The sequence below is a fragment of the Bemisia tabaci genome, chromosome 7 (assembly GCF_918797505.1).
Source record: "Bemisia tabaci chromosome 7, PGI_BMITA_v3".
Lineage (NCBI taxonomy): Eukaryota > Metazoa > Arthropoda > Insecta > Hemiptera > Aleyrodidae > Bemisia > Bemisia tabaci.
The window spans coordinates 42,948,335-42,975,612 of record NC_092799.1 but is presented as its reverse complement, the minus strand read 5'-3'; the positions used below and the strand labels follow the sequence as shown (position 1 = coordinate 42,975,612).

The following is a 27,278-nucleotide window of genomic DNA, read 5'->3' as shown; positions in this document are numbered from 1 at the left end:
GTTGATTCTCCCCCCAAATTTCCACACCATTCTCTCATGTGAAATATTTTGCAATTAATCTCCCTCAGCTTAAAACATCTAATTTCCAATTAATACTTTGATCATGTTTACAAGGTGTGCCAAATTTATTATCAAAACTGTTTTGGACTTATTTTTCATGTGAAATTAATGCTTTCTAATTTATAAATTTATGCCTCAAAATGCTTGCTTTGCCAGCTGTAAGCTTGTAAACTTTGAATTTTTCTTTTTCTAACAAAAGAATGGGTATAACTTTTTTCTAGTTTGAATACTTCAAAGTAGATTCAGATTTGAGAATCCGAAAGCAAGAAAAAATATACATTAATAAAGGCACCAAGGCAAAACTATCTGAACGAACCATTTTCAATGCAATCTTTGTAACCTCTAGTTTAAAAAAATACTGTATGTAGGTATCAGATGCATAATTTTTTTAAACAAGTTTTTTGCAAAAGTCCATTTCATGAAAAGCTGTTTTTTTTTTTTTTTTTTCATGGAGACAAAATGTTTTTGACTTTTTTCCATGGCAAACTCAAATCACCTCGCTAACAATCCACAAATGATCAAAAAGAACACAAGCACTGCGTCAGATACTATTAGGTTAAAAAAAAAAATTATCCCTTAGAAGTAACATATTAAAATAGGTAAGCTGATTTTAAAGGATAACATTTTTTTTTACAATGCTTTTGTTCCTCTAAAGGTGATTTGCCTGGGTTCTAGGCATGTACAAACCGGGATACGACATGCATCAATTAAATCAAAAACCTCAGCAGATTCTGACTTTTTAGCCATGAAAAGGTATTTGACCTGTACATCGAATGTGAAGATTTTTTCCCAGACGAATCCTTTTGAATTTCTCTGAATTATTTGGTTGAAAATGATTTTTTAGGCTCATGCGCAGAGGTTGTCATCCTCTTTTGGTTCAGAAGTAAAAATTTGCTTTGGTTTTTTTATTTAATCAATGTAATTTGTAGCACACCTGTTTGACCATGCTAAGAATTCAAGGCAAATTACCTTCATTAGTACAACACTAACTCAGAAAATTTTGGTCCAAATTAATCAGGATTCAAAGGGAAAAATAATTTTTTTTCTTGTATAGTTTTGACTGTTTTATTACTCGAGAAATATTTTACAAATTTTACGGGTAGGTACTTTTTAAGAACACTCATATAATATTTCAGTGCAAATTAGGAAAGTACAGAATTCCGCAGCAAATAATCAGGAACTCTCTAGCAAATACTTTGAAATCATTCACTTACAAGCTTGTGAATAATTCATTTTATGTTATGTTTTATTTCCACTATGGTTTCGGGTTAACTTTACAGCTGTAAGCAAGTATTATGGTTACACACAATAATGTGACACGTAGAAATTCGAGGGTGAAGTATAATGACATTTATAATTGCCGAAGCATTACACAATAAATGTAAAAGGAAGAACGACAGGAGGAATTACAAAATTGTGGGATGTGGGTGTGTGTAATTCAGAGATTTTGGAACAAAAGAGAGCTTTACATCACAGGTAGCTGTCCTCTGCCTGAAGCCATTTTTTTAAAAGTAAACTCAGAAAGGGGCATGAAGAGAGAAAAGAATCTGGTAAGCTAAAATAAAAAAAATCTGCCAATTGACAGTTGTCTTTAATGATAAAAATCCTTAACTTTTCTCTTTCAGACACCCACTAGACTTACTTTTTCCAATATCACCTTGTAAAAAAAACTATACTCACTTCTCTACTCAGCTAAAAAAATAGTAAAAGATATTCACTCTGTGTATAGACTCTGCAAACGCCAAATATAAAAATATACCTTTCAATATGCCCATAAATAACAACTCTATTAACAAGCACCATCTTTTTTGACAATATAATGTTTTCAATATTTAATCAATAATTAAACACTCTCACATGTACCTACCAAGAGTGTAACCAACAAACTCCTAAAAAAAATAATTTTATCCTTTACTGGAAAAGTTAATCAATCTCTTGTATGAAGACAAAAGTCTATTTCAAAATCACCTGCAAAATTTATCTATGGACTTGTAATCCGGGAAATGGCTGTTTCTGAAAACATCTGTAATTTTTACAATATACCTTATGAAAAAAATTGTGCAAGCAATTTTTAGATAGAACACTATACTTATGACCCTCTACAAAATTGATTCAGTCGCAGGTAACTAGCTTTTTCTTGTAAAACTTCCTCCTTGAAATATAAATACATATTTTGAATTTTGTTTTCATTTTGAAAATACATTAGAACATACAATTTATAGAACAAAGAAACCTTGCATTATTAAAAAAAGGAGTGCATGTAGAAAAAAGTTTGATTCAAGAAAAGATCGCCATTATCCACATGATGTAACAAGAAATCGACAGTGAAATTGAAAAAACGTGTATGCCGTGTTCGGTGTTTCCAAATTTTCGCTTTCATCCACCAAAAACCGCGATTTTACTGAAGGAGAATGAACTGACACTATTGCTTGAAATTATCATAGGACATGCTACACATAAAGAAGAACAATCAAGGACTTTCTGGTGAATTCAATTGGCATGATATCTTAATTGGCGGATTCTTCTATACGACATTAGTAAGGTTTCCGTATATATCTGACTTGGCATGATATCATGGTAATCAACTTTACAAGGGAGGTTTTCAAGAAATTACTTTTGAGTATTTTTCGAGTTGAAGAAGGAAAGGAAGGAAAAGTATGGAAGGAAGTCTGCAACGTCGCAAACTGAGATGTACGTTTTTGCGGTTTCACTGTCAAAATGTAATCTTTCATTCCTTTCTCATATTATCAGCTTGGTGGACTGACATAATCTTTAAATGACAATACAAAATTTTATGCACATCATAGCAAGTAAGCAAACAGTTAACATCATTGAAAAATTCTGGGTTTGTATTTTGAAATAGTGTCTGTAGAGAATTTCTGAATTAAGGCACTTTAATATATGTCTTCTCATGAAAATTTAGCACAGATAATGACAACCTCAACAAAAAATTCAAAAGTACCTCTTCGTAGATGATAAAATACCTATCACGAGCTGTCTTTTATGAGAAAAGATCCCTTTGATTGTGTATTTTAGAGAATTTTCCATGAAAAATTTCAAGAGAAAACATATAGTTATTGAAATGATTTAATTCAGAGCCTGTCCTTTCACTTGACTTTTAGAAAAAATAAAAATGAATCAATAATTTGAAAAATATTGAAAACAATGAGTGGAAGTGGTTTATGAGGAGACCAATTGAAATTTTTTTTTAAAAAAAACATATTAAGTAAGTACATGAAACTGGGTGTTCCTCTCTCAGGAACCCCTCTTTTATTCCCTCCCCATCGCACTCTCCTGAAAACAGCAATAGCTGAAATTTAAGAGAGCAAAGTACCCCATTTTCTGTCGAATGTCATTCTTTTAATAGAAAAAAAATTAGTGTTACTTCTCATTATTTAATAATTTCTCTCTTCTGTTGTGAAAATTTAAAACGACAAAGTTCATTTGTTTTTCTTTTAAAAATAAAATAAGAGCAGAAAGTTTTGAACATTACAATAATTGAATCATGCACTTCCAGGATTCAGCCATTAATGTGCCTATTATTAAAGAGCCAAAATATCAATTCATTACTTAAAGAGTTATCACTTCAATGCGACATAGACTTTTAAAAATCAAGTAACCTGTACATTAAAATCACTTATTTCTGCACAAATTATTTCACTTAAGACATGTAGGAAATGGGACCGTTTAATTAGAATACATAAATGCTTTCCAGATCAAAAGCACAAAGACAATAATTTTAGACTTCTCTTCTGAAACCATAGTTTTAAAATTGTAGTGGTATGAACAATCATCAATCCTTGATTGAAATACAATAGGTAAGTACAATCTTCTTAAAATTCCCTCCTAAAATATTTTACAGAGACATTGTAGATACTTACTTTGTGGGGGAAAATTGAGGTGTTCTCATTTCATTTTTCTCCTTAAAAAAGGAACATAAATTAATAAACCAGTGCCAAGTCTAATTTAAGCTGTTTCAGAAGACTATTTCGACTTGTGCGTGAGGATTTGATGATGAGAATGACCATCGTCTTGCAGTCGTGGCAGACCGTCATTTGCAGGCCTCTCACTTTGTCAGCTTTTCCTGACTTCCTTCCCAGAGTTTTTGATCCACTCAGAATAGTCCTGGAAAAACAAAGAGCATTTGAGTGTAATGGAAAAAAACTTAAATCAAATAATAGCATAAAGAAAGATAGTATCAGAAAGAAGAGACCCTATCCTCCCTATGAGGAAAATTTTAAGGGATTTATTTCAATTGAGAAGAGAAGAAAATATTCATTAGACTTGCCTAAAATTGGGCACCAGAGGAAAATTTATACTCATTAGAAAATTACCTTTATGGCATTGAATTAAACTGGACAGAAGGTTGGTACCTAAATGTCCAAAAAAAATTTGACTTGAAAAATGTCTCAAATTGAAGTAAGTGTAAGTACGCATGACAGTAAAAAAAAAAAAAAAAAAAAAAAAAAAAAAAAAAAAAAAAAAATAAAATGTAGAAAATAAAATCTCTAAAATTAACTTAATGAGCTTGATATGTATATAAATTCAGATCAAAAAATCATGCCCAACCCTGGTAATAAGTCAGAAAAAATTAAGGCATTTTGTTGCGGTAATTTTTTCCTCCAGCCAAAACAGTGCATTTTTGCAGTACTATCAATATATTCGTAGTCAGAATCGTTTGCTACTAGAATTCGTAGATACTTTGAAAACTTTGTAAAGTCGGGGATTTTCTCATTTAAAATATTTCAAAAAGTCAAAGAATTTTCAACCCCAAAAAACTTGTCATCCTGCAAATAGAGATGATCACAATAGGTCGTGATTCTGCTCGTCTTTGCCAGTGTCGGTCCCGCAAATCGCACTGTTTAGCACTGCCATAGACGAAATAAGTAAATAATTTATGAGATACAATTTTTACATATTTCCAAGTAATTTGAATGAGAAAATTCAGAAGAAGGTAAAGCGTTTGTTTGCTAATAAAGTCAGGCGAGTAATTACTACCCTATTAACAGCCTCCATTTTAAGTACCTAATCTATTTATCATTAGTTTACTTATTTATTTTTCAATTTGATCAAATCAATCAATCAAATCGCCTTATCCTCGTGCAACGGCGACGCACGAATACAATGAGTGATTCATTTTATTGTCGGAGGCGGAAAAAATTCAAGGCGCGCAAGCTTTTCCAATGGCTGGATCGGAATACAACTATTCGTGTTCTCGGGATATCCGTGTTGCATACGCAAAAATTGCAGGCGCTCTGGTTTCTTAGGCACAACGTATGGCTGCGATTGATGGTTTTCGATGGTTTCCTCAGTTGCGTTCCCTACCCTGTTTATCACGAAAGTTTTGCAATTTGGATAGGTTTTGTATCACCATGATAGCTTTGCAAAATAGTGCAAATTGCCAATATTTTATCGGTGCTAATTTAAGGGATTGAAATCTACGATACTTGTGGAAATGTTTTTCGTGAAAAAATTTCACTATTTGGCAACGCTGCCATGGTGCTACGCGCTACACGACTCATCCGCATTTCGATGTTTTCATGATAAACAGGATTGTCAATGTAAGTTAGAAAACCGTCCAGAACTCGACCTCGACGTTGTGCCCGAGAAAGCAGAGCGCCTGCAATTTTTGCGTACGCAACACGGACGTCCCGCGAACACGAATAGTTGTATCCAGATCAAGCCATTAGAAAAGCTTGAGCGCCTTGACTTTTTCTCGCTTGGATTAACAAAATGTGTCACTCATTGCATTCGTACGTCGTCGTTGCACGACGATAACGCAGTTTGATAATTCAATCAAATTGAAAAAGAGAAATAAGTAAAATAATAATAAATAGGTATATATAATAGAGGCTATTCATGCGGCAATAATCACTCGCCTGGCTTCATCAGCAAGAAAACGCTTTCCCTTCTTCTGCATTTTCTCATTCAAGTTAGTTGGAAATATGTGAAAATCGTACCTCATTTATTAATTACTATCCGCCGTATCTGGCAGCGTTGCCAAATAGTGCAATTAACGGGACCGATATTGGCAAAAACGAGCGGAATTACGAATGCGAATCGTGATCTTCTCTATTTGCGAGATGACGAGTTCTTTGGAATTAAAAATTTCCTGACTTTTTTAAATGTATTGAATATAAAACTTGGCCTATAAAATTAGCTTTACAGCATGATAGTCTTACTTTTGCTCCCTGTCGAGGGATTTTGGGTTGGTGGGAGGCAGAGACTGGGGTCCATTCTCCACGTCAACTGACTTGGTTTGATTGGATCTTGAGAGCTTCGGGCTGCAAGGAGCGCTTCCAACGCTCAGTGGTTTCAAATCCAGGAGACCCAGACGATTCATCAGAGAATCATCATTACTGCTTTCATTTGGAGAGACAAGTTGAGGACTTAAAGCTACGACCGGAACATGAGAAAAGTGTTCTGTGGGAATTCGCATCTGAAAAATAGAAAATGAGAATTATGAATCAACTCCGGTTACAAATATTAAGAAAACATTTTCTTATTTTTAATGGAGTTTGAGACAATATCAGTGTGCGGCAGCACTTTTTTTCTGGCAGACGCACTGCAGAAATACCCTGGTAAAAATTGGCAGTAGAATCTGTGTTCCAAAATACCATAGACCTACGGCCGGCAGTAAGATTTCCAATAGCTTCTATAGCCGGCTACACAATTTCTTATAGCCTTTTATAGCCGATGGCGATTAAGCAACTCACAGCCAGGCGATAAAGTGTATGCTAAACGTCACTAATTACGGATGCTAGGACTTAGTGAGTTTTTGGACCACTGCTCTCTTTTTGGGCCGCAGTATCTTGATTTATTTTGCGAGGAAAGCTCCGTACTTTTGATGGATGCCTGCCATTCCTAATATATGAGAGCGCCTTCAATTTCGTATGATACTGTGCAATACCCCTGGTGTGAAATAGTTGCTTCAAGCGCCGTGGCACGCTGCAGTGCGGCAGGCGGGCAGCCAGCGCGAAACGCGCATTGGCGCCTACAAACCTAACAGGGATACTTCACGCGTTGCGCAATGCGTGAAGTATCCCTGTTAGGTTTGTAGGCGGCAGTGCGTCGCCGCTCCGCTTTGTGTTAGGCTCTAATATTTAATCTGGCGGAGTCAGCGTTATTCAACTCATGATTTTGAAATGTTTGCACATCCTATATGGATTATTCTCGTTTTAATTGATGAAAAAAAATATGTATTAAAGGAAAATATAACGTGTATTTTGTAAATATTAAGGTGGTTCCGTGTCAAACTTAATGATTTCCAAAGCACACGAATTTCTACACAAGTTCTTATAGCATTTCATAATTGATGGCAAAAAAGCAACAGCCAGGCGATAAAGTGTAAAGCTCGGTGATGGAAACTATAGCCCGGCTGAATAATTTTTAATCGCTTCGTATAGCCCGGCCGTATGATTTTCTCCGCATTCTACAGCCAGCTGTATGATTTTCTGTAGCCTTCTTTAGCCGGCTATAAGAATTCCTATGGTATTTTGAAACGCAGCTCTTATCGCCAATTTTTACCAGGGTATCAAAAGAGATGGGGATCTCATTCTGCTGTTGTTCTGTTCACCTGCAGAATGTGCCTCGAAGGTATTTTCTACTGCTGAGCAAATCAAGGTGCAAAAATCTATGCTTGAAGCAACTCTTTTACAAGGAACTTTCAGGAGAATTTCCTTTACCTCCTATAATGGCCATTGCACCATTCCGACTATGAAACTGTAAAAAATGCGAATTTCGTCTTGCAACCAAATCCTTTCCAATTGCTTATTCTAGTTGTAATTCATTTTTAAATGTAAAGGTACCCAACGTAACTTCTTTGAATTTTCTCTAATCAGTTTCCTTTGTGCGAAAAATATTTGTCCAAATTTTAAGCAATATTATTGGCTCATATCATTGGTTCTTTTGATGAAATATGTCGGGAGCAGAGATTTTGAAATACTATAAATGAGATCAGTTTTTCCAAAAAGCATTCCCATTCCTCCTCATTGACACCAACTTCGTAAAAACCAGAAGCTACTAAACAATTTTTTTAAAAAAAAAAAAATGAAATTTTCCGATGCAGTAAGTCATAAGAACAGACCGATTCAATTAGTATACGATTTGACGTCGTTTTTGTCAGTATGGCATCAATGCACCGCCAATGCCCTACCTCAAACTTTTGATGCTATTGATTTCAAATAGTCAACTGAATTTTCTAAAATAAGGCGATTAAATTCATCAGATTAAATATTAAGATTATTTACGATTATTTCATCAGAATTAATATAAAGTTACCTACTTCAACAAATGATAATGTTACGTGTACTTACTTTGGTATAGCACTTGGCACAGACATTTCTCTTACATAGTTTACAGATTTGTCCCCAGGGACCAAAAATACTAAATCTAGTCTTCATACACAGGAAACATACCTATAAAAGCAGAGAAACATCATAATTAGAGCTGATTCACCAGGCAATTGAAATTGAGTCGATTAACTTGATTATAATTGCCAAAAAATTTTGCACTGTGGTTAAGTGCTGTTTTACTCACAACATAAATGAGGGGTTCAGTATCTTCACTATGAATTTTTCCCAAAATGAAGGGGAAAAAAATTAAATAGGTACTCATCATGAAAACTTTTGAAACCTAAAAAAATTAGTACATCTCAAAAAAGTTCTGAGTTGGGTTGAAAAAACAATTGAATAAAACTGTATAATAGCGAGCCATCAAGTTTTTTTAATTCGTGATACTATCTTTTCTATTCCGCAGTTGTCTTCTATTTTTTGCAGCACCTCTACAATAATGCTAAGAAGAAGCCCTAGCAAAGGGGCATGAATACTTACTTTTCCTTTTTCCGCATCTTCCTTGACATGATTTTCAACTGGCAAGCTTTCTAACTCTGCTTTTGTCAAAACACTGCGGATATGAACAAATTCTTCGAGTGTAACTGACAAACACTCCTCCTGCCATTGTTTCTGTGACAAAAAGAAAAGAGAAATTTTTGCAATTAGTTCTCCCCTCACTGGAAAGTAATTTTAGTAAAAATATGATGGAGCACAAAATATGGATAAATTCCGAGGACATTGATAGATGAAATTCACTCGTAACATGCAATTACACCCAATTTTATATACCCAGCTCAACTTCAACCCTCAAGAGAGAAGTCAATGATAATCACAGTCCCATTCGGTTACTATTTCTTTTTCTTTTTCTGAATGGGTAGTTCAACCCATCCATCTACTTTTGGGAGATAAAAGCAGTATGTTTTTTCCATGATAAAAAATAAGAAAGCCTGGGTGAATGATGCAAAAAACAAGTAAACAATCTCAGATAAAATCCATAATTGCAAAGGTCTCAGGTGCATTACCGACTGCTTTTGTTCGAAAGTCTCGTCAAAGCATGGAAGGAAAATGTATTTACTTTTGAAAAAAAAATAAATGGATAAATAAATTCGCGAAAGCCCAAAAATTGCCATTTTAAATAATAAATTTGCAACCCGCTTGGCAAATAGCACCCTGCGATGAATTAGATGATATCGTTTAAAATCCTGAGGCCATGAATCCGCGTGCGCCTTCAATAAATCCACATATTTTGAGCGATAACAATTTAAACACGACTGTCGTGGAATTGCATACTTGACATTTTGAAGGAAATTTTTGCGCACCATCTAAAGCTCTATTCATTCAGCGTTGAATCCCAGATAACCCGTTGTGTGACAGTGTGACGACGAAACTCGGTGTTATACTTATTTGTTCCACAAAGTTAAACTCATCCCTAGGAGATGAGCCCCTTGGCCGCTTTGCAGCCCGACCTTGCACACAGATAGTTTTTTTGACGTTCGTTGAAGGCCAGCATTGAAGCTAAATTTTATCGGAAAAAAACATGCGTACTTAAACATACCCAGGATGAGTCACGACTGCAATTCAGTCTGTCCTAGACGGAGAAAAAAACCTCGTGCGTGGGACCCGAAGTTTTCAGATTGAGCATCTGAACACTTAAGGTCTAGTTGTCGAGGTTTGGATCACACATCTGAAACTTCAGTTTTTACAACTGAAGTACTTCGGTTTTCACATCCGAAAAACTTCGGTTCTCACATCAAAAGTACTTCAGATGTAAGAACTGAAGTACTTCAGATGTAAGAACTGAAGTTTCAGATGTGTGACCTGAACTTCGGCAGCTAGACCTTAAGTGTTCAGATGCTCAAGCCGAAAACTTCAGAGATCCATATGACCTAAACTTTGGGTCCCACGCACGAAGTTTTTTTTCTCCGTACGGGGCTCCTGATTGGACGGTGATGCAATTTTAGCTCATCGATGAATGATGCATTTCCGAGTAAAAGTCCCGGCAAAAAATTGTCCTGTTCTTTGAGATACAGTTCAGATAACGGTAACATAGTTGACTCTCTACACAAATGCTCTCTGCAGAAGGGGCGTTTTTCAACGAAAACCCCCTCAAATTCATTTCATTGGAGTCCCTCCTACCTACTCCTTTGCGGCACAACTTTTCCCCTGAAAGTTACGTCATCGGCTTTCCTATCCCTTTACTGCCATTGAAAAGCTCCAATTATACTCGTAATAATAATAATCGGTGCCATTGCGGGAACCGCCCGCACACTCCGGACCTGTTGCCAAATTGCGCAGGAATTATTATGCGCGTAAATCATGATATATACATGGTTTTTGTCGTTGATTCGGCAATGTTTTTTCCCGAACGGTTGTCAGGTGTTATCCTTTCCCCAGTGTGTTATGCCTCTGGTCGACGCTTAGGGGGGTGAGTAGTGCCGGGATTGAAAAGGAGACCATGTGTCAGCTCTGCCTCTGTGAGAGTAAGAACAAACACGACTTCCAACTGCCCGCGCCGCTCTACTTTCGTAGTCACGATTTTTTCTATGACGGCGACGCGACGCGACGGCGACGTGCGACGTGTGGAACCCGCGCTCCTCGAGGATAGTTGGCCTCTCCGGCGGGCCGATTATTGACCTTCATAGACAAAGCTATAGACAAAGCAGACAAGAGGAATGCGGAGGGAACCTGTTCTGCCATGCTCAGGAAAAACACCGTATGAAACTTCAAGAGTCGCTAAATTGCTCCGAATAAAACATGTATTTTAGAGAAAAATCATGCGCATTTTTCCTTAAAACTGTCCGACGTTTTAGACAAAAATGCGAACAAAATTGTTTGAAAAAATTAAAGTAAAATATTCACGATTTTCCTAGAAAATTCGCTTCTTCTCGGAGGAAATATGGCAGCGTCTGAAGGCTCATACGTCGTTTTTCCTTAGCACGGCAGTATTGGTGGTAGTGGGTAGTTGCGATGGACTAAAGAGGTACAGGTAATGGGCTAACGGCAACCCACGAGAGACCCTATAGTTAGTCCATTATTTTCTCCTTTAGTCTATGGGAATCACCCATTTCAACCAATAAGAACGCCCCATACTCGCTGCGTCTTCTTTGTCTATCACTTTGTCTATCAAATTCAATAATCAGCCCGTTGAGATGAGTTCTCCACCAGGCTAAGGGAGCATGTGCGTGCCCTTCATATCTCAAGAGGCAACCAGGAAACTTGAAGTTTTATCTGAGCTTGGAAGTTGATTTTTGACATTTTGTTTTCCGCTCATTTTTTTCCTAATCAGAACCTCAACTTTTACCAGTTCCAGCATTGGTAAGTATATCACGGCCCCCGCTCGGCGCGAACGTATGTTAATAACGAGACAAGTAGCTGGACCACTTCCGGATGACGGAGGGAGCTCATCAGCTTCCAAATCATTAGCGATCTCATCCTCATTAGGAGCGGCGAAAAAGAAGAAAATGGCGCGAAAAGCAGCTTTTTGCGCGGTCATCGCCAACCGGGCCCGCGTAACTAGGCGTTACGTAAAGAGTCCACATTCTGAAAGTAGTTCGCGTTTATTTCCACAGCCCGTGTGTCCGGAGCTCGAGAGATTACGGCTTCGAGTGCTTCATCTCGTCGTTAGTATCGTTTAGTGTTTGTCCGAGCCAGAATTCCCTCCCGGACGCCCTTGTCAAATTTAGCAAAAAATCCACCTCGGCCCCCCAGCCTTGTTCACACTATTAGTATAAACCCGAAATGACGTCATGAACAGTCGACTTTCGTCAATATTTGACGGCCCGCTGAAGATTGATGGACAGGTTTCATCGGCAAATTTCATCGTTGCAAATCGGGAATACAGATTTTTCGACATTAACTATCGATTTTTAAGATCGATACAGGATTAAGAAAAACCAGCAAAAATCCCCCCTCCAAAAAAAAAGTAGAAAAGTAAACATGTTTCATGACGTGATAATTCCCTATTTGTCCAGTCTAGTTGGCCATGATAAAATGCATTTCTATTTGTAAGTTTGTAACACCTCAATGAGTCGGGCATTACATAGTACACAGGACAGCTCGGAGACTTAAACGCTGCCTATAGAAAAGTAAACCACATCATGACGTGATAACCCCCTATTCGTCCGTTGGCCATGAAAGCCATGGTGAAAAACATTTTCTTTTCCAACATCTCATCATCGTCGCAGTCTTTCGGTGACGCTGTATACTGTTGCGTTGTGTATTTCAGTTCTCTGCGAATGCAATAGATGGAGCTCTCTTCTTTCCGTGTACTTAGTCCACCACATCCACCTGAACTTAAGACTCTTTCCCTTCAATTTCGCACTGAAATTCATTAGAGAAACTTCATTCTGTAGCCCTAGTTCCAATTTATGGGTTTTTCGGTTTTGTCCTCCCTTGCACGGAGAAAAAAACCTCGCGCGTGGGACCCGAAGTTTAGGTCATATGGATCTCTGAAGTTTTCGGATCGAGCATCTGAACACTTTCGGTCTAGCTGTCCAGGTTCGGATCACACATCTAAAACTTCAGTTCTTACATCTAAAGTACTTCAGATGTGAGAACCGAAGTATTTCGGATGTGAGAACCGAAGTTTTCGGATGTGAAAACCGAAGTACTTCAGATGTAAGAACTGAAGTTTCAGACGTGTGATCCAAACCTCAGCAGCTGGACCTGAAGTGTTCAGATGCTCAATCCGAAAACTTCAGAGATCCATATGACCTAAACTTCGGGTCCCACGCACAAAGTTTTTTCTCCGTGTGGATTAGTGGGGACCCAGCACTATTACACTAGAGTCCCTTTATACTGAGAGTCAAGACAATTTGAATCCATTTCTGATTGGTTCCCGTATTTTAGGCCTCCACAGTGTCACAAACGGGAATAAAGATTACATTTTCACCAATTGCAAAGATTATAATCTGGAATGGACCAGGGAATTACGGGTTCGGCAAGGAACAAACGGAATGAGAGGAGGAACGGAGAAAGGCATTTGAGAATGGGCCGATCAAAGATTACGAAAAACGTTCAATTTCTGTAATCTTTATTCCCGTTTGTGACATCCATGAGCCGAATTGTCTTGACTCTCAGTATAAAGGGACTCTATATTACACCAGCGTTCCATGGATCCATATAGCACCCATTTTAAGCTCCCGTTTCATCAAAGAGGTTCTTAGGGAGGATGAAGGGTGTGGCTTACCGTTTGAAGGAGATCTTCTTGGAGGGAGCTGCGGGACCAGGAGATTTCGGGGAGGATGGTGGCGAGGGAGTCCTCCTGAGTGGGGGAGTTGGTGTTGCTGCGGGTGCAGGAGGAGGGTCGCGTGTGGGGCACCGAGAGGCTCCCGTTGGAGTTGACCGGGTCGCACACCACGATCGTGTGACGTCGCATCGACCGCCGGCTCGGGCACTGCGTTGCCAGGTCGTACGCTGCAAACATAAACAAATAATTAGCTTCGCACTCGAAAACCTCTTCATAGACAAAAATATATCGACGGTGAAACTACCAAACCACGTATCTCGGTTTGCGACGTCGCAGACTTCCTGTCATAATTTATTTTTTAAATGAATAACTACTGAACGTCCAGTCTTGAAAATTTCTGTGATTTTTCCTCTTCGTGCGGAGAAAATTCGGTGAAAATTTCAAGGAATGATATTGATTTGGTCGACTTCAAAAAAATAAAATGCGAGCGTAGATTTTTAAACACCGCAAACGAGATACGTGGTTTGGTAGTTTCACCGTCGATATGATAAGTAATTTCCTATTCTTTGCTTCAATCAGCACTGGAAAAAAAACACATCGGATCTAGAGTTCAGACTCTTAAAAACATCGACAAGAAAAAATACTCTTGATTCAATCGGATTTTTGCTTAAATCAAGAACCAAGCCTCTTAATTCGAGCGGAGTTCCTTTTGATTTAAGCTTGAATCTGATCGAATCAAGAGTATTTTTTCTTGTCAATGTTTTCAAGAGTCTGGACTCTACATCCAATGTGTTTTTTTTTTTTTTTTCCAGTGAGAGATGTGGTGGATTTTATGAACAAAAAATGCTGTACGCCGAAAAAAAAACTGAAGTTGATTGAACATTCTGAATGTAAAGAAAGTGTGCGAGAACTTATAAAATGCTGAGCTACCCGCTGTAGGAACAGCGGGAACAGGGTTCAGTTACTTTAGCAATGCCAGGATGTAAAACTAACTGCTGCGGCCGGTAATTCAGCATTTTCTAAGTACTCGCACACTTTTTCTACATCCAGAATGTTAAATCAACTTAAATGTTCTTTCGGTGTATTAAAAAAAATCCATTCGACGACCCTTTTTTCTTTCTTCTGCTCCTTCGTAGAGTAAAATACCTATGTTTTTTTTTTTTTTTTTTTTTTTTTTTTTTTTTTTTTTTTTTTTTTTTTTTTAAATCAAGTTATTTTATTTCGGTTATTTACAGGGAGGAACTATGGTGGACAGGCCATAGCTCGAAGGTCTGTGAGACATACTAAAATGAAACCTATCTGTAAAATACCTATGTTGGGAAAGTACGGACCCCAACTGTTCGTGAGGCCATAAGTAGGCTAGTTTCGATGTTATGAAAAAGAGCTTCAACCATTCCAGTACAAAACTTTCTAAAGATGAGATTGTCTTCCTAAAATTAAGTCACACATTATGACATTGCAGAATGAGACTTAAGCAGCAAATGCAGCATGACTATTGCAAGAAACTGTTTGTTTATCAAGTAAATAACAACTACGCAAGCATGAAAAATGCAATAACAAATCACAAATCAGAGGATTCAAGTCTGCTGTAAGAATCGAACTAAGCTAAAAAATTCCGGAAAGGCTATTTTCTAATTGAATCACTAACAATTTGAAAATTCGAGTATCAAACAAACAAGGCATGAACATTCAGCGAACTTAATAATTAACGTCATGGGATAGTAAGAGGAAGGAGATGGGGGAAGGCAAGAAACTAAAAACCCTCAAATGAAACATGGAAAATACGAAAGTATGAAAAAATGAAAAATCGAGAAATTTCACCTCCGCCCGTTGTAGCTCGCCCTAAGAGAATTTTTTTAAGCCACCATCAAATTTCCCTAAGGAAAAGCTTAAATATTTGCCTGTACGCCTGTATTTGCTTTAAGGTATCATAGGTTCTGCAGGGCGAACCTCGATTTTACCAAAACTGTGATTCAAAGCGCTGAACTTTGGTACAGCTACGACGACAGAAGAAAATAGGTCCTCTCTGTCGGGCTCCTTCGAGAGGACATTCTTCTCACGATAAAATAGCTCCGATGAATAGATCGATAAATTCGATAAAATCGATAAATTCGATAAAATCGATAAATTCCGATAGATAAATAGGGATGCAGATAGTTTCTAACATCCCCATTTTGCATCTGGCCCTTCCATTTTAAAAAAAAAACCCTTTGCTGTCAACATTTTCAAAGTGACACTTCCCCCTCTTCTTTTCTGATCTTTATCTACAGATGGCAATAATCTTAACGACGATGCTGCTTTCCCATTTTCGCTGCCGTTCTCATTTTTGACATTTTTCCAGTAAGTCGAAAAGGTTGTTCTTCTCTGATCCGAGAGCAGTCCTGTATTAAGTGCTCGTAACGTAGTGCGTTCTCTGAAAAAATCGGGTGGGCCATTTTGAAAATAAAAAAGTCATAAACTTTTCAGACAACTTGTTTTTTACGAGAGGATATTGTATAAAGTCTGAATGTTCGGACAGCGTTTTTACTTAGCATGGTAGCACAGTACACAACCGAACTTTTTTCTCAGTGGGAGGTTTCCGAGGTAGATATGCGCTTTTACAGCGGCGTAGCGTGTTTTGAAATCTATCGATTGATCTGTCATGTAAATCTATGGAACAGAATCGACGAATAGGGTTTTCGCAACTAACACCTTAATAATCGATTCTATACCATAGCTCCAAATGGGGAAAAATCGATAATCGATCATTCACGACTCGCCACTTCAGCATAGTGAAAATACTCGCGTTTACGAGATGAAATGGCAAATCTCCTCCCGCGATGAGCGAAATGAAGGCGACGTTCTCGCTTTCAAATGAGCCTGACTCCACTTTCAATTCGCCGTAAGATCGATGATTATCGGTGGCTTTCGCGGCTAAAATCGTCGATATATGACGAGAACGACATAAATACATTCGGAGGTAAGCCTCTTCGTGCCAACGACACCACACTGTCTGGGGCTCTTACGTACAGAGTTATGCCTTCCCAGCATCAAAATGAGCAGACCGCTTGGCTGTAAAGCCTCCGGCAGTAAAAATTAATCGCTGCTCACTAAAGAAGTTCAACGTGAAAAAAGTTCGTCATCGCGCCGCCTAGCTCACACTGAGATATACGATTCGGAGCGGTCGTATTGGTCCAGTTACACGATCAAATTGAGCCATCAAATTGAAGCTCTGATTGGTGGAAAAAGACCTGAGGTGAGGATGCGACCAATGAGAGGCCCAATTTGATGGCTCAATTTGATCGCGTAACTGGACCTTATAAACCCAGTAAAACCGAATATCGATGGCTAAAGTACAAAATCACGAATTTCCATCGCAATGTTTCATAATTTCCGCTCCTATTTTATTTTTTCGAGGAAACACAAGCCAACCATATCCCCTTAAATTTTTACAGAATATTCTGCGAGCAGAGAAGAAAATTCAAAGAAGTTTTACAAAAATTACGTCGACTAGTTTTCCGAGGAAAAAAAGAACTATGACAGGAAGTATGCGACGTCACAAACGGAGATACGTGGTTCAGCACTTTAGACATCGATTTTATCTCCGGCACTTCCGAGGTTCGTTAGAAAAATCTCAAATTTTCCAGAAATCGGTGGGTGTTAGGAGAAACCGAGGTCACTATCAGACCCAGCGCTCAAAATTTCAAAAGAATCAGCTATCGAATCTCCAGCGTTTTTTTGAGTACAGACTTGTATTATTACTATCCGACCTGCGGGCTGATTTTTGAAATTGACAGACAAAGCAATAGACAAAGAAGACAAGATGGATATGGAGGGATTCTATTGGTGGAAGTGGGCGGTTGTATTGGACAAAGGAGGTAGGGTAGGTAATAGACTAACTAATGGCAATCTACGAGAGATCCTGAAGTTAGCCTATCATTTTCTCCCTAAGTTTATAGGAGCCAACCGTTTTAACCAATTGGATCGCTCCGCACTCCCAATGTCTTCTTTGTCTATCGCTTTGTCTATAAATTTCAACAATCAGCCCGCAGTAACTCTCCATGATGAGAACACGATTTTATGAAATACACAACTGACCTATTTTGATGAAGATTTGTGCCTTAAGACGTTTCAATTCATTACCCTGTCTAGCGATCTATTATCGCTGGAGAACAAAAGGAGGACTAGAAAATTGAATAATTGCCCGCGAGATAAAATACAGATTAATGGGATCGCCGATTCAGAGAGGACGTCCAACTCGGCGGCGGAAAATGAGCGAATTTCCGGGCCGATTCAAAAGTTTTCACGCTCTGATGATTCCTTGATGAATACGTTCGGTTCTGGGCCAATGTCACTCCGTCATGAAACAGTTAGCGCGAAAAACACTGGACGTCTTTATATTCCTGTTCCTGAGGCTGTTCGTCGAGCAGCCTCCTACGGTTTCATCAAATTTCGAGTCACCCGTCGTGCAGAAAATGCGGGGTAATTATTGCGAACCCGCTTCGCAAATCGAACTCATACTTTTAGCCATTGAAAGTGGTGAGTCTGTTCAAAGAAAATATATTTTATAGATCGAGCCCAAACTTACCGACTAAGCTATGTAGTCGGGTGCGCCAAATTTTAAATTTGGAGGTCAACGCTATGTTTCGACTAATGATGGTTACTGAGCCAAAAATCTAACAAAAGTCGCCCAATGATGAGTGACGAATGTCGGGGAGAGTTCTTTGCTATTTTTTTGCATATTAAATTAGGATGCTAAACCAACTGCTTAATTGCTGCTTTTGTAAAAGCTCAATTGGAAACATTTAAGATTGAGTTACGGGATTAGGGTTACTTTGGAAGACGCTATCGCTATCTGTAAGAAAAGTTGGAACTCTCAAACAGAATGGTTTCCACTAGTCATCAAAAAGTTAGTAAAGCGGGGTCTCTAACGAATCTCCTTCAATATTCCTGTATCACTATATAAACCATAGGAAGCCTTCTAAAGATAAGATCTGTCTCAGGAACGACGAACAGTGAATCGAGTCAATTAGAGAGGTCGGACATGGAATTTTTGACTAAAACTGCGAATATCGATGTTAAATTCATCACATTTAAAATTTTAATGGGTGCTTGTCACTATATAAACCATAGGAGGCCTTCAAAAGATATAAAACTGTCTCAGGAACGACGAACAGTGAATCGAGTCAATTAGAGAGGTCGGACATGAAATTTTTGACTAAAACTGCGAATATTGATGTTAAATTCATCAAATTTAAAATTTTAATGGGTGCTTGTCACTACATAAACCATAGGAGGCCTTCAAAAGATATAAAACTGTCTCAGGAACGACGAACAGTGAATCGAGTCAATTAGAGAGGTCGGACATGAAATTTTTGACTAAAACTGCGAATATTGATGTTAAATTCATCACATTTAAAATTTTAATGGGTGCTTGTCACTACATAAACCATAGGAGGCCTTCAAAAGATATAAAACTGTCTCAGGAACGACGAACAGTGAATCGAGTCAATTAGAGAGGTCGGGCATGACATTTTTGACTAAAACTGCAAATTTCGATGTTGTATTCATCACATTTAAAATTTTAATGGGTGCTTGTCACTACATAAACCATAGGAGGCCTTCAAAAGATATAAAACTGTCTCAGGAACGACGAACAGTGAATCGAGTCAATTAGAGAGGTCGGACATGAAATTTTTGACTAAAACTGCGAATATTGATGTTAAATTCATCACATTTAAAATTTTAATGGGTGCTTGTCACTACATAAACCATAGGAGGCCTTCAAAAGATATAAAACTGTCTCAGGAACGACGAACAGTGAATCGAATCAATTAGAGAGGTCGGACATGAAATTTTTGACTAAAACTGCGAATATTGATGTTAAATTCATCACATTTAAAATTTTAATGGGTGCTTGTCACTATATAAACCATAGGAGGCCTTCAAAAGATAAAAAACTGTCTCAGGAACGACGAACAGTGAATCGAGTCAATTAGAGAGGTCGGGCATGACATTTTTGACTAAAACTGCAAATTTCGATGTTGTATTCATCACATTTAAAATTTTAATGGGTGGTTCTAGAAGAAAATTTCACGAGGAAACCAATGAGACCACTTTTAGAACCTCCGAGTTTTGTATAAGCAGAGATAAAAGCATTTAAAGTTTCCAAATTTTGTCCGACCTCTCCAGTTGACTCGATCCACTGTGCGACGACGAATACGGATGGAATACACGTCTTCATTTTCAAATTTACAAGTGTTTCTATCAAATTTCACGCACATTTTTCAAGTCTGTACTTTAAATTGATTTTTGATAATGCTAACGCTGATCGACGATCAAACGGCGGTTCTACGGGGGTGCCAGTGGGTGCCGGCACCCCAAGCAAAAATTAAGTACGGTTATCGGAACCGTGAAATTACTGCTTTCAAAGATTCTGTAATCGCTCACACTGAGAAAAATCCCTGCAATTAATTGAAATGTTTCGTTTTAAACAGAATTAATATTGATAGCCGTGTTTTACAATATTCTACTGTTTTTTGTGGTAAGATTGTAGTTTTGCTAAACATTTTCTAAATTTAATTTATTGGTATTTAAGTAGATTGGAAGGAGAGAAAAAGAGAAGGAGGGTATGAAAGAGATAAAACTTGAGGCCGAAACTTAGGCCTCCCTGAGCGACCGTCCCTTCGGAGCTGGTCTCCGACGTTTTCCACCTCTGGCACCCCCAAGCACGAAGGTCTAGAACCGCCTATACTGATCGTTCATTTAAACGGCCCAAGTGCACAGCTGGTTCGATGCAATATTCCTACACTATGACCAGAATATCCAGCGGTTCCGCCAAGTTGGCGAATTCGCCCGTGGGGTGATTAAATTCCAGTGGAGCTGGGTGGGTGTGCGCGCGAGTGCGATTCTTGCTCAACGCACGCGCGTTGCCCGGCGCCCACCGTGAGTTGTGCCAGTGACACTGAGAACAGCTCGGCTGACCTTTAATCGTGGGCTCAGAGAGAGGGGGGGGGGACAAAGCCCCCGTGCGCATATTCCGGCTTAAATCATAAGGCTGACTTAATCCTACTCTTACGTGACCTGCAAGCGCTAAACATAATCTTGAAAAAAAACGCCGCGCCGGTGGGGTCTCTTAGAGTACCTTTATAGACAGAGTATGGCCATTTCTTTGCCGGCTTTTCATTGGTCGCGTGAAAATAGGCTGTTACGATGTTTTTACGACTTTGTTCTTGCTCTATTTACATATTGTGTCGGTTCTGTTTCGTAGTGGCGCTTCAAGGGATACGCGAGGAGTCGAGGACCTCAGGTGAAGATAGGAGACACGCAATCGGGTCTCGTTTTTTTTAATTTCCCAAATCTGAGTGACTTTTCATTCGCAGCGAAGAGCGGAGGAATACGAGTCCACGCCTCGCGCCATCGCGCCTTCCATTTTGCAGACGCAACATGGACATCCATCGAGTACGAATAGTTGTATCTCTGCGCCGTAAGCATCGCGCGTCCGTTTCCCTGCTCTATTTACATATTGTGTCGGTTCTGTTTTGTAGTGGCGCTTTAAGGGATACGTAAGGAACTCGGCCTAAGCTTGGAAACACGTAATCGACTCCCGTTCTTTAACTCTTCGCCCGAATCTGAGTGACATCTCATTCGCAGCGAAGAGCGGAGTAATACGAGTCCACGCCTCGCGCCATCGCGCCTTCAATTTTGCAGGTATGCAACACGGACATCCGTCAAGTACGAATAGTCGTATCTCTGCGCCGTAAGCATCGCGCGTCTTTTCCCTTGCTCTGTTTCCATGTTCTGTCGGTTTCGCTTGTCTTATTTGTTATGGTGCTTCACGGGCTATGTGAGCAACGCAGCCGAAGTCGTAGGAGAGATGCATTCGGGCCTCGTTTTTTCACTTTTCTCCCGAACCTAGGCGACACCTCATCTCTCATTGGCATTAAAGAGTAGATCATTGAGCCTACACGCTTCGCGCCATCGCGCCTTCAATTTTTCAGACGCAACACGGACATCCATCGAGCACGAATAGTTGTATCCCTGCGCCGTCATCAACGCGAGTCAATTTTTTAAAAAAAGGATATCTCCCCTTACAAATCATGAAAATACAACAGATAATACTTAAACAATCAAAATCAATGCGTCTCGGAAACTTAGTTTATGAAAAATAACTTGGGCATCTAATGACGAACGATAGCGAAGTAGATTCATTTGAAACCATTAAACTATTTTTTTTAAAAAAAAAACGGAGGGAAATTGAAAATACCGACGGCGTGAGTCCGCAATCATATATCTCGTTCGCGGTTTCTGAACTTCTCCGCCTCTATGTTAATGTCTTAGAGGAGAACAAATTGGCATCATTCCTTGAAGTTATTGCAGAATTATTTTCGCACAGAGAAGAAAAATCAGTTGTAAAGAATTGCCGTTGCGTAGTTTTCCGTTTGAAAAATTAAGAATGACAGGAAGTCTGCGACGTCGCAAACCGAGTTATGTGATTGCCGACTCACACCGTCGATATGCTTTCTTTTGAAATAAATGCGGCCATTTCATCAGATTTTGTCAAATTCGAACAAATTCCCGCCACAATGGAGATGTTGCATGTGTGAGGATTGTGCGATTTGACTATTGATTCTCATGTAAAAGTTCGCGAGAAACACGATGGTGCCACTGGTTTTCTCTGAAATCAACTCCTAAGCTCATAAAAAGTTCTCAAAGTTGAGGCAAAATGGAGGGGATAGCCCATGCTATCCTGAGAGTCCACCTCTACATTACGACAAACTCTCAATGCAAAGATAGGGTGCAAAAACATTGACAAGGCTGCCACTTTATTTGGGGACTCCAAAACTGAATACACGGCATCACTGCTAATGTATTTGCTCCCTATCTTTGTATGGAGAGTTTGGCTTGATGTAGATGTGGACTCTCAGGGTAGGGTGGGATATCCCCTCCATTTTGGCCTTAACTTGAGAGCTTTTTTTGAGCTTGGGAGATGATTTCAGAGAAAACCAGTGGCACCATCGTGTTTCTCACGAACTTTTACGTAAGAATCGACAGTCAAATCGCAAATTCCTCACACATGCAACATCTCCATTGTACATGATTGGGCTAAAAGGAGCTATATGCATAGGGTTTGCATGTAACATAGTTCCTTTTAGCATAAACCATTTGGAAATTCATTGAATCGAATGGAATCAAAAATCATAGGTGGAAAAACTCTGATTCCCGAGTGTTCCAAAAAATCCACTCAGACTGGCGCACGTCGCACGTGGCTCTCAGAGACGGGTGTTCGGGTTGGACGAGATACGTCGCGCGTCGCGTTGAATAACGCATCCGAGCGGCGCGGCGGCGGCAATAAAAAAGCATGACTGGCCACGATCTCGCGATCCCGCGGTGATGAGCTCACGAACTCGGACGTGCGATAACGGACGCGCCAAAACAAATACCCGATCAATACTTTTTTGATTACTTAATTCCCGCTCGTCATGTCACTCCAGGCTGCTAATTGGACGTCTTTCTGCCGAACGGAACTATGTGCATTATGACGTGAGCCCTGAGACCCATAAGAATATATGCATAACAGGGACCACGTCATTGTGCACATAGCTCCGTTTGACAGAAATACGTCCGATCGACGGATTCTTGACCTCCAGCAATTCGCACGGCTCGACGAATCCGCCGACACGAATTTCGTGACCAGATCCCCCATCTCAACGGCCGCAATGGAGACTTCCCCGATTTCGATAGATATCCGCGGTTTTTACCGGTTCGATTTGTCGATAGTGAAACTCTCACTGGAAAAAAAAACACATTGGATCTAGAGTTCAGACTCTCGAAAACATTGACAAGAAAAAATACTCTTGAATCGATCGGATTTTTGCTTGAATCAAAACGAAATCCGCTTAAATTAAGAGGCTTGGTTCTTGATTTAAGCTTAAATCCGATTGAATCAAGAGTATTTTTTCTCGTCGATGTTTTTAAGAGTCTGGACTCTAGATCCAATGTAATTTTTTTTCCAGTGCAGAGATGAAAGAGACATCTTTGAGCCTCGTCTTTTAACTTTTCTCCCGAATCTGACACTTCATTGGCAGTATAGACGGAACATTGCGAGTTCACGCCTCGCGCCATCGCGCCTTCAATTTTCCAGATATGCAACACGGACATCCGTCAAGTACGAATAGTTGCATCTCTGCGCAGTCATCAACTCGTGTCTATTCCCTTGCTCTGTTTCCATGTTATTTCGATAGTGAAACTCTCACTGGAAAAAAAAAAACACGTTGAATGTAGAGTCCAGACTCTTAAAAACATCGACAAGAAAAAATACTCTTGATTCAATCGGATTTTTGCTTGAACAAAACCAAACCCGCTTGCATTAAGAGGCTTGGTTCTTGATTTAAGCAAAAATCCGATTGAATCAAGAGTATATTTTCTCGTCGATGTTTTTAAGAGTCTGGACCCTAGATCCAATGTGTTTTTTTTTCCAGAGTATACTGCCGATGATAGATGAGGTGTCGCCTAGGTTCGAGAGAAAAGTGAAACAACGAGGCCCGAATACATCTCTCCTACGACTTCGGCTGTGTTGCTCACGTAGCCCGTGAAGCACCACTACAAATAGAACAAGCGGAACCGACATAACATGGAAACAGAGCAAGGGACGTGCTGCCAGCTCGAAACGCGCACTGACGCCTACAAACCTAAAGGGATACTTCAAGCATTGCGCGATGCGTGAAGTAGTCCTTTAGGTTTGTAGGCGTCAGTGCGCGTTTCGAGCTGAAAAGACGCGCGTTGATGACGGCGCAGAGATACAACTATTCGTACTTGACGGATGTCCATGTTGCATACCTGCAAAATTGAAGGCGCGATTTAGGCTAGATTCTTATTGAATCAAGAGTACTTTTTCTTGTCGATGTTTTCAAGAGTCTGGACTCTAGATCCAATGTGTTTTTTTTTTCCAGTGGTCCCCAAAGAGGGGGAAACAACGCGTGAGAATTTATGTTGATGGCTAAAGTGCGAAACCGCATAACTCCGTTGTAGGCGTTCCAATATCTCCGTTCCTGGTTCATTTTTTCTGGGAGCAACAAGCCAACTTCGTAGCTTGAAGTTTATACAGAATATTCGTCGTTTACCTCACGAAGGAACTTAAATTTATTTCAATAGTGCCGAATTTTCCCTCGTAAATTACATATTAACCAGGAAAATTTCGAGCAATAACCAATGAAAATTTCACTGATTTATCCTCAGATTTTAGGCATAATGACTTTGCACAGTAAGTTGAGGCAAATTGCAGATGTAGTCACCATTTCTACTGACGAGTGAGATCAAACATTGTTACCGGACAGTATAAAAGACAAGGATTGGAACTTTCATAAAAACAGTTTAGTGGAAGACAGCGTAAGTAGGGCACTTACGTTAATTACCGTTTATGAGTAAACGGTAAATGCGATTTAACCGAAAATCTACACAGTTCTTCATAGACCAAAATGGACAAAATTACAAAAATTGAATTGGCTACCGTAAATCTGACGATAGTTATCGTCAACGAAAGAATTGACGACACAGGTCGGGTAACTATTATAGGTGGGAAGTGCCAGATAGTGCTGAAAAATCAACACTTTTCCCTATATTCAATCTATGTAAACTATACACATTTTATCGCACAACCTGACGACCTTGTAAGGGAGGTTGGCAATTTCTCACAAACAACCATGGAATCACTCGCGAAAATTTGCCCATTGACGGCACATTCGCCCCTGTTTCCATTTTTAGTCAAGTGCGAAGGCCCGAACAAGACCCGGTTCACCACACTACCGTGCTAGGGCAGAACGTCGTATGAGCCTGCAGACGTTGCCGAATTTCCTTTAATAAAGTAAGAATTTTCAAGGAAATCTATAACTATTCTTCCTATAATTTTTCAGAGGATTTTATTCGTAATCAGATGTAAATTATCTGAACATTTAGAGAGAAATTATTCATAACTCTCCTTACATAAAAGATTCAAATACGAAGCCCTACAATCCTGTGATCCTAGGATTGCAAGCTCGCAGTGTGACCGTTAGGAAATGCCGTACAGCGGGGTAGGTTCGACACCAGGAAAATACGATTTTTCAAAGGATTGAGCGCGCACCATGGTACACGCGCAATGCATGAAGTATCCTGCAGACTTGTAAGGCGCTACTGTGCGCTGCGCGAAACCGAGCTGTACGCGCAATGCATGAAGTATCCTGCGGCCTTATAAGGGGCTACTATGTCTTTCGATTACTCAAGCTTGCGGCGCTAGCGATTTTCAACTCATAATTTTGTAATTTTTGTACTGTTTGTTGACATTATTGTCATTTAAAATGATAAAACATTACCTACAATCATATCACTGGCGATGGCAACTCTCGAATGTTCATACGGCGTTTTTTTTTTAGCACGGCAGCACACACACCCCACAAGCTCGCCACCTTAAAATGATCTCCAGGCTTGATTGAGATCAAATTGTTTTGCCATTATGCAAATCAGCCTCAAGTTCGCGCGACTAATAAATTCGCCGGGGACCGCAAAACCGCCGACGCAACGGGGCAGCCAAATTTGTCGCCACGTCGATCCGTCAAACACGCGAACCGACGCGACTCGGCATCACTGTGACGTTATTATTTACTTAATACATCTTAGACTCAATTCGCGCACCTACACGGGCGCCTTATTGTCCTGCATATTTTACTCCATGATGCCATTTTCCCTTAAAATTGTCCAATTATCTCAGGAAGAATGATGTCATGAAGTCGAATTTCGCCGATGAAAAGACAGCACTGAATGGGCTCCTGCCTCGTCAAACTGCGTAGGTGGTGAGTGCGTGGCCTTAGAAGACCTCACCGAAAATTTGCGGTCGGATTGCGTCATGGTGACAACATTCGTTAACCTACACTGCCATGCTGACATGTACAAATGTACACATACGACACTGTATGATATCATTATTCACATCATTATATTTATGGATCAAGGTTATGGAATTTACTCCCCCCCCCCCCACCTATTGGTCAAAAATTGGACAAAAAGGCAGAGAGGGCGAGGAAAAAGGATGGAATAGTTATGATCAAGGTTAAAAAAAATGTTTTCCATCCCCTTCCCGGTGGGGTCTCTAAAATATTTTAGTACTAGTCGCAGCCTCTATTAGCCTATCATTGATGTTTGAACAAGCCTTAGTTCAAAGTTCTTGAGACTTGACTTCCCGCATCCATCACGAATTACAGAACTTATGATGATTGTTTAGGATCTAGGATTGGCACAAACTTAATGGTATTCCAGCAAACCGGACCTTTCACTTCAATGTTATTATCGAATTTTGTCCAGTTTTAGCCGATGTAAATTTTGTCCGTGGCGTTTCAAAATCTCCGATTAGGTTTCATTTTAATCAACGAAAACTAATCAAATGTCGACGGTGAAACGACCAGACCACGTATCTCGGTTTGCGACGTGGCAGACTTCCTGTCATACTTTATATTTTAAATGGAAAACTACTCAACGTCGGTTTTTGAAAACTTCCGTGGTTTTTCCTCTTTGCGCAGAGAAATTTTATGAAAATTTCAAGGAATGTTATTGATCTAATCTCCTCCATAGGGAGAACATGTGAGCGGACACTTTTGCAAACGAGATACGTGGTCTGATAGTTTCACCATCGATATTTTCCTAACATTTCTGGAGTTTTTTTTTTTTTTTTTTTTTTTTTTTTCAGG

At 39.4% G+C, this 27,278-nt stretch overlaps 1 protein-coding gene across 3 annotated transcripts in view; it reads right to left on the bottom strand.

The window, feature by feature from the left end:
* Window positions 1–1,097: 1,097 nt before the first annotated feature.
* Window positions 1,098–27,278, bottom strand: part of spir (spire type actin nucleation factor) — a 442,084-nt gene continuing 415,903 nt past the window's right edge. For all 3 annotated transcript variants that reach the window (XM_072302604.1, XM_072302606.1, XM_072302605.1), the window contains 5 exons: window positions 13,582–13,808; window positions 8,892–9,023; window positions 8,376–8,477; window positions 6,243–6,499; window positions 1,098–4,185 (listed from right to left, as the gene is read on the bottom strand). In XM_072302604.1, coding sequence (XP_072158705.1) covers window positions 4,002–4,185; window positions 6,243–6,499; window positions 8,376–8,477; window positions 8,892–9,023; window positions 13,582–13,808 — 902 coding nt within the window. In that variant the 3' untranslated portion in view covers window positions 1,098–4,001. The remainder of the gene's footprint in view (window positions 4,186–6,242; window positions 6,500–8,375; window positions 8,478–8,891; window positions 9,024–13,581; window positions 13,809–27,278) is intronic.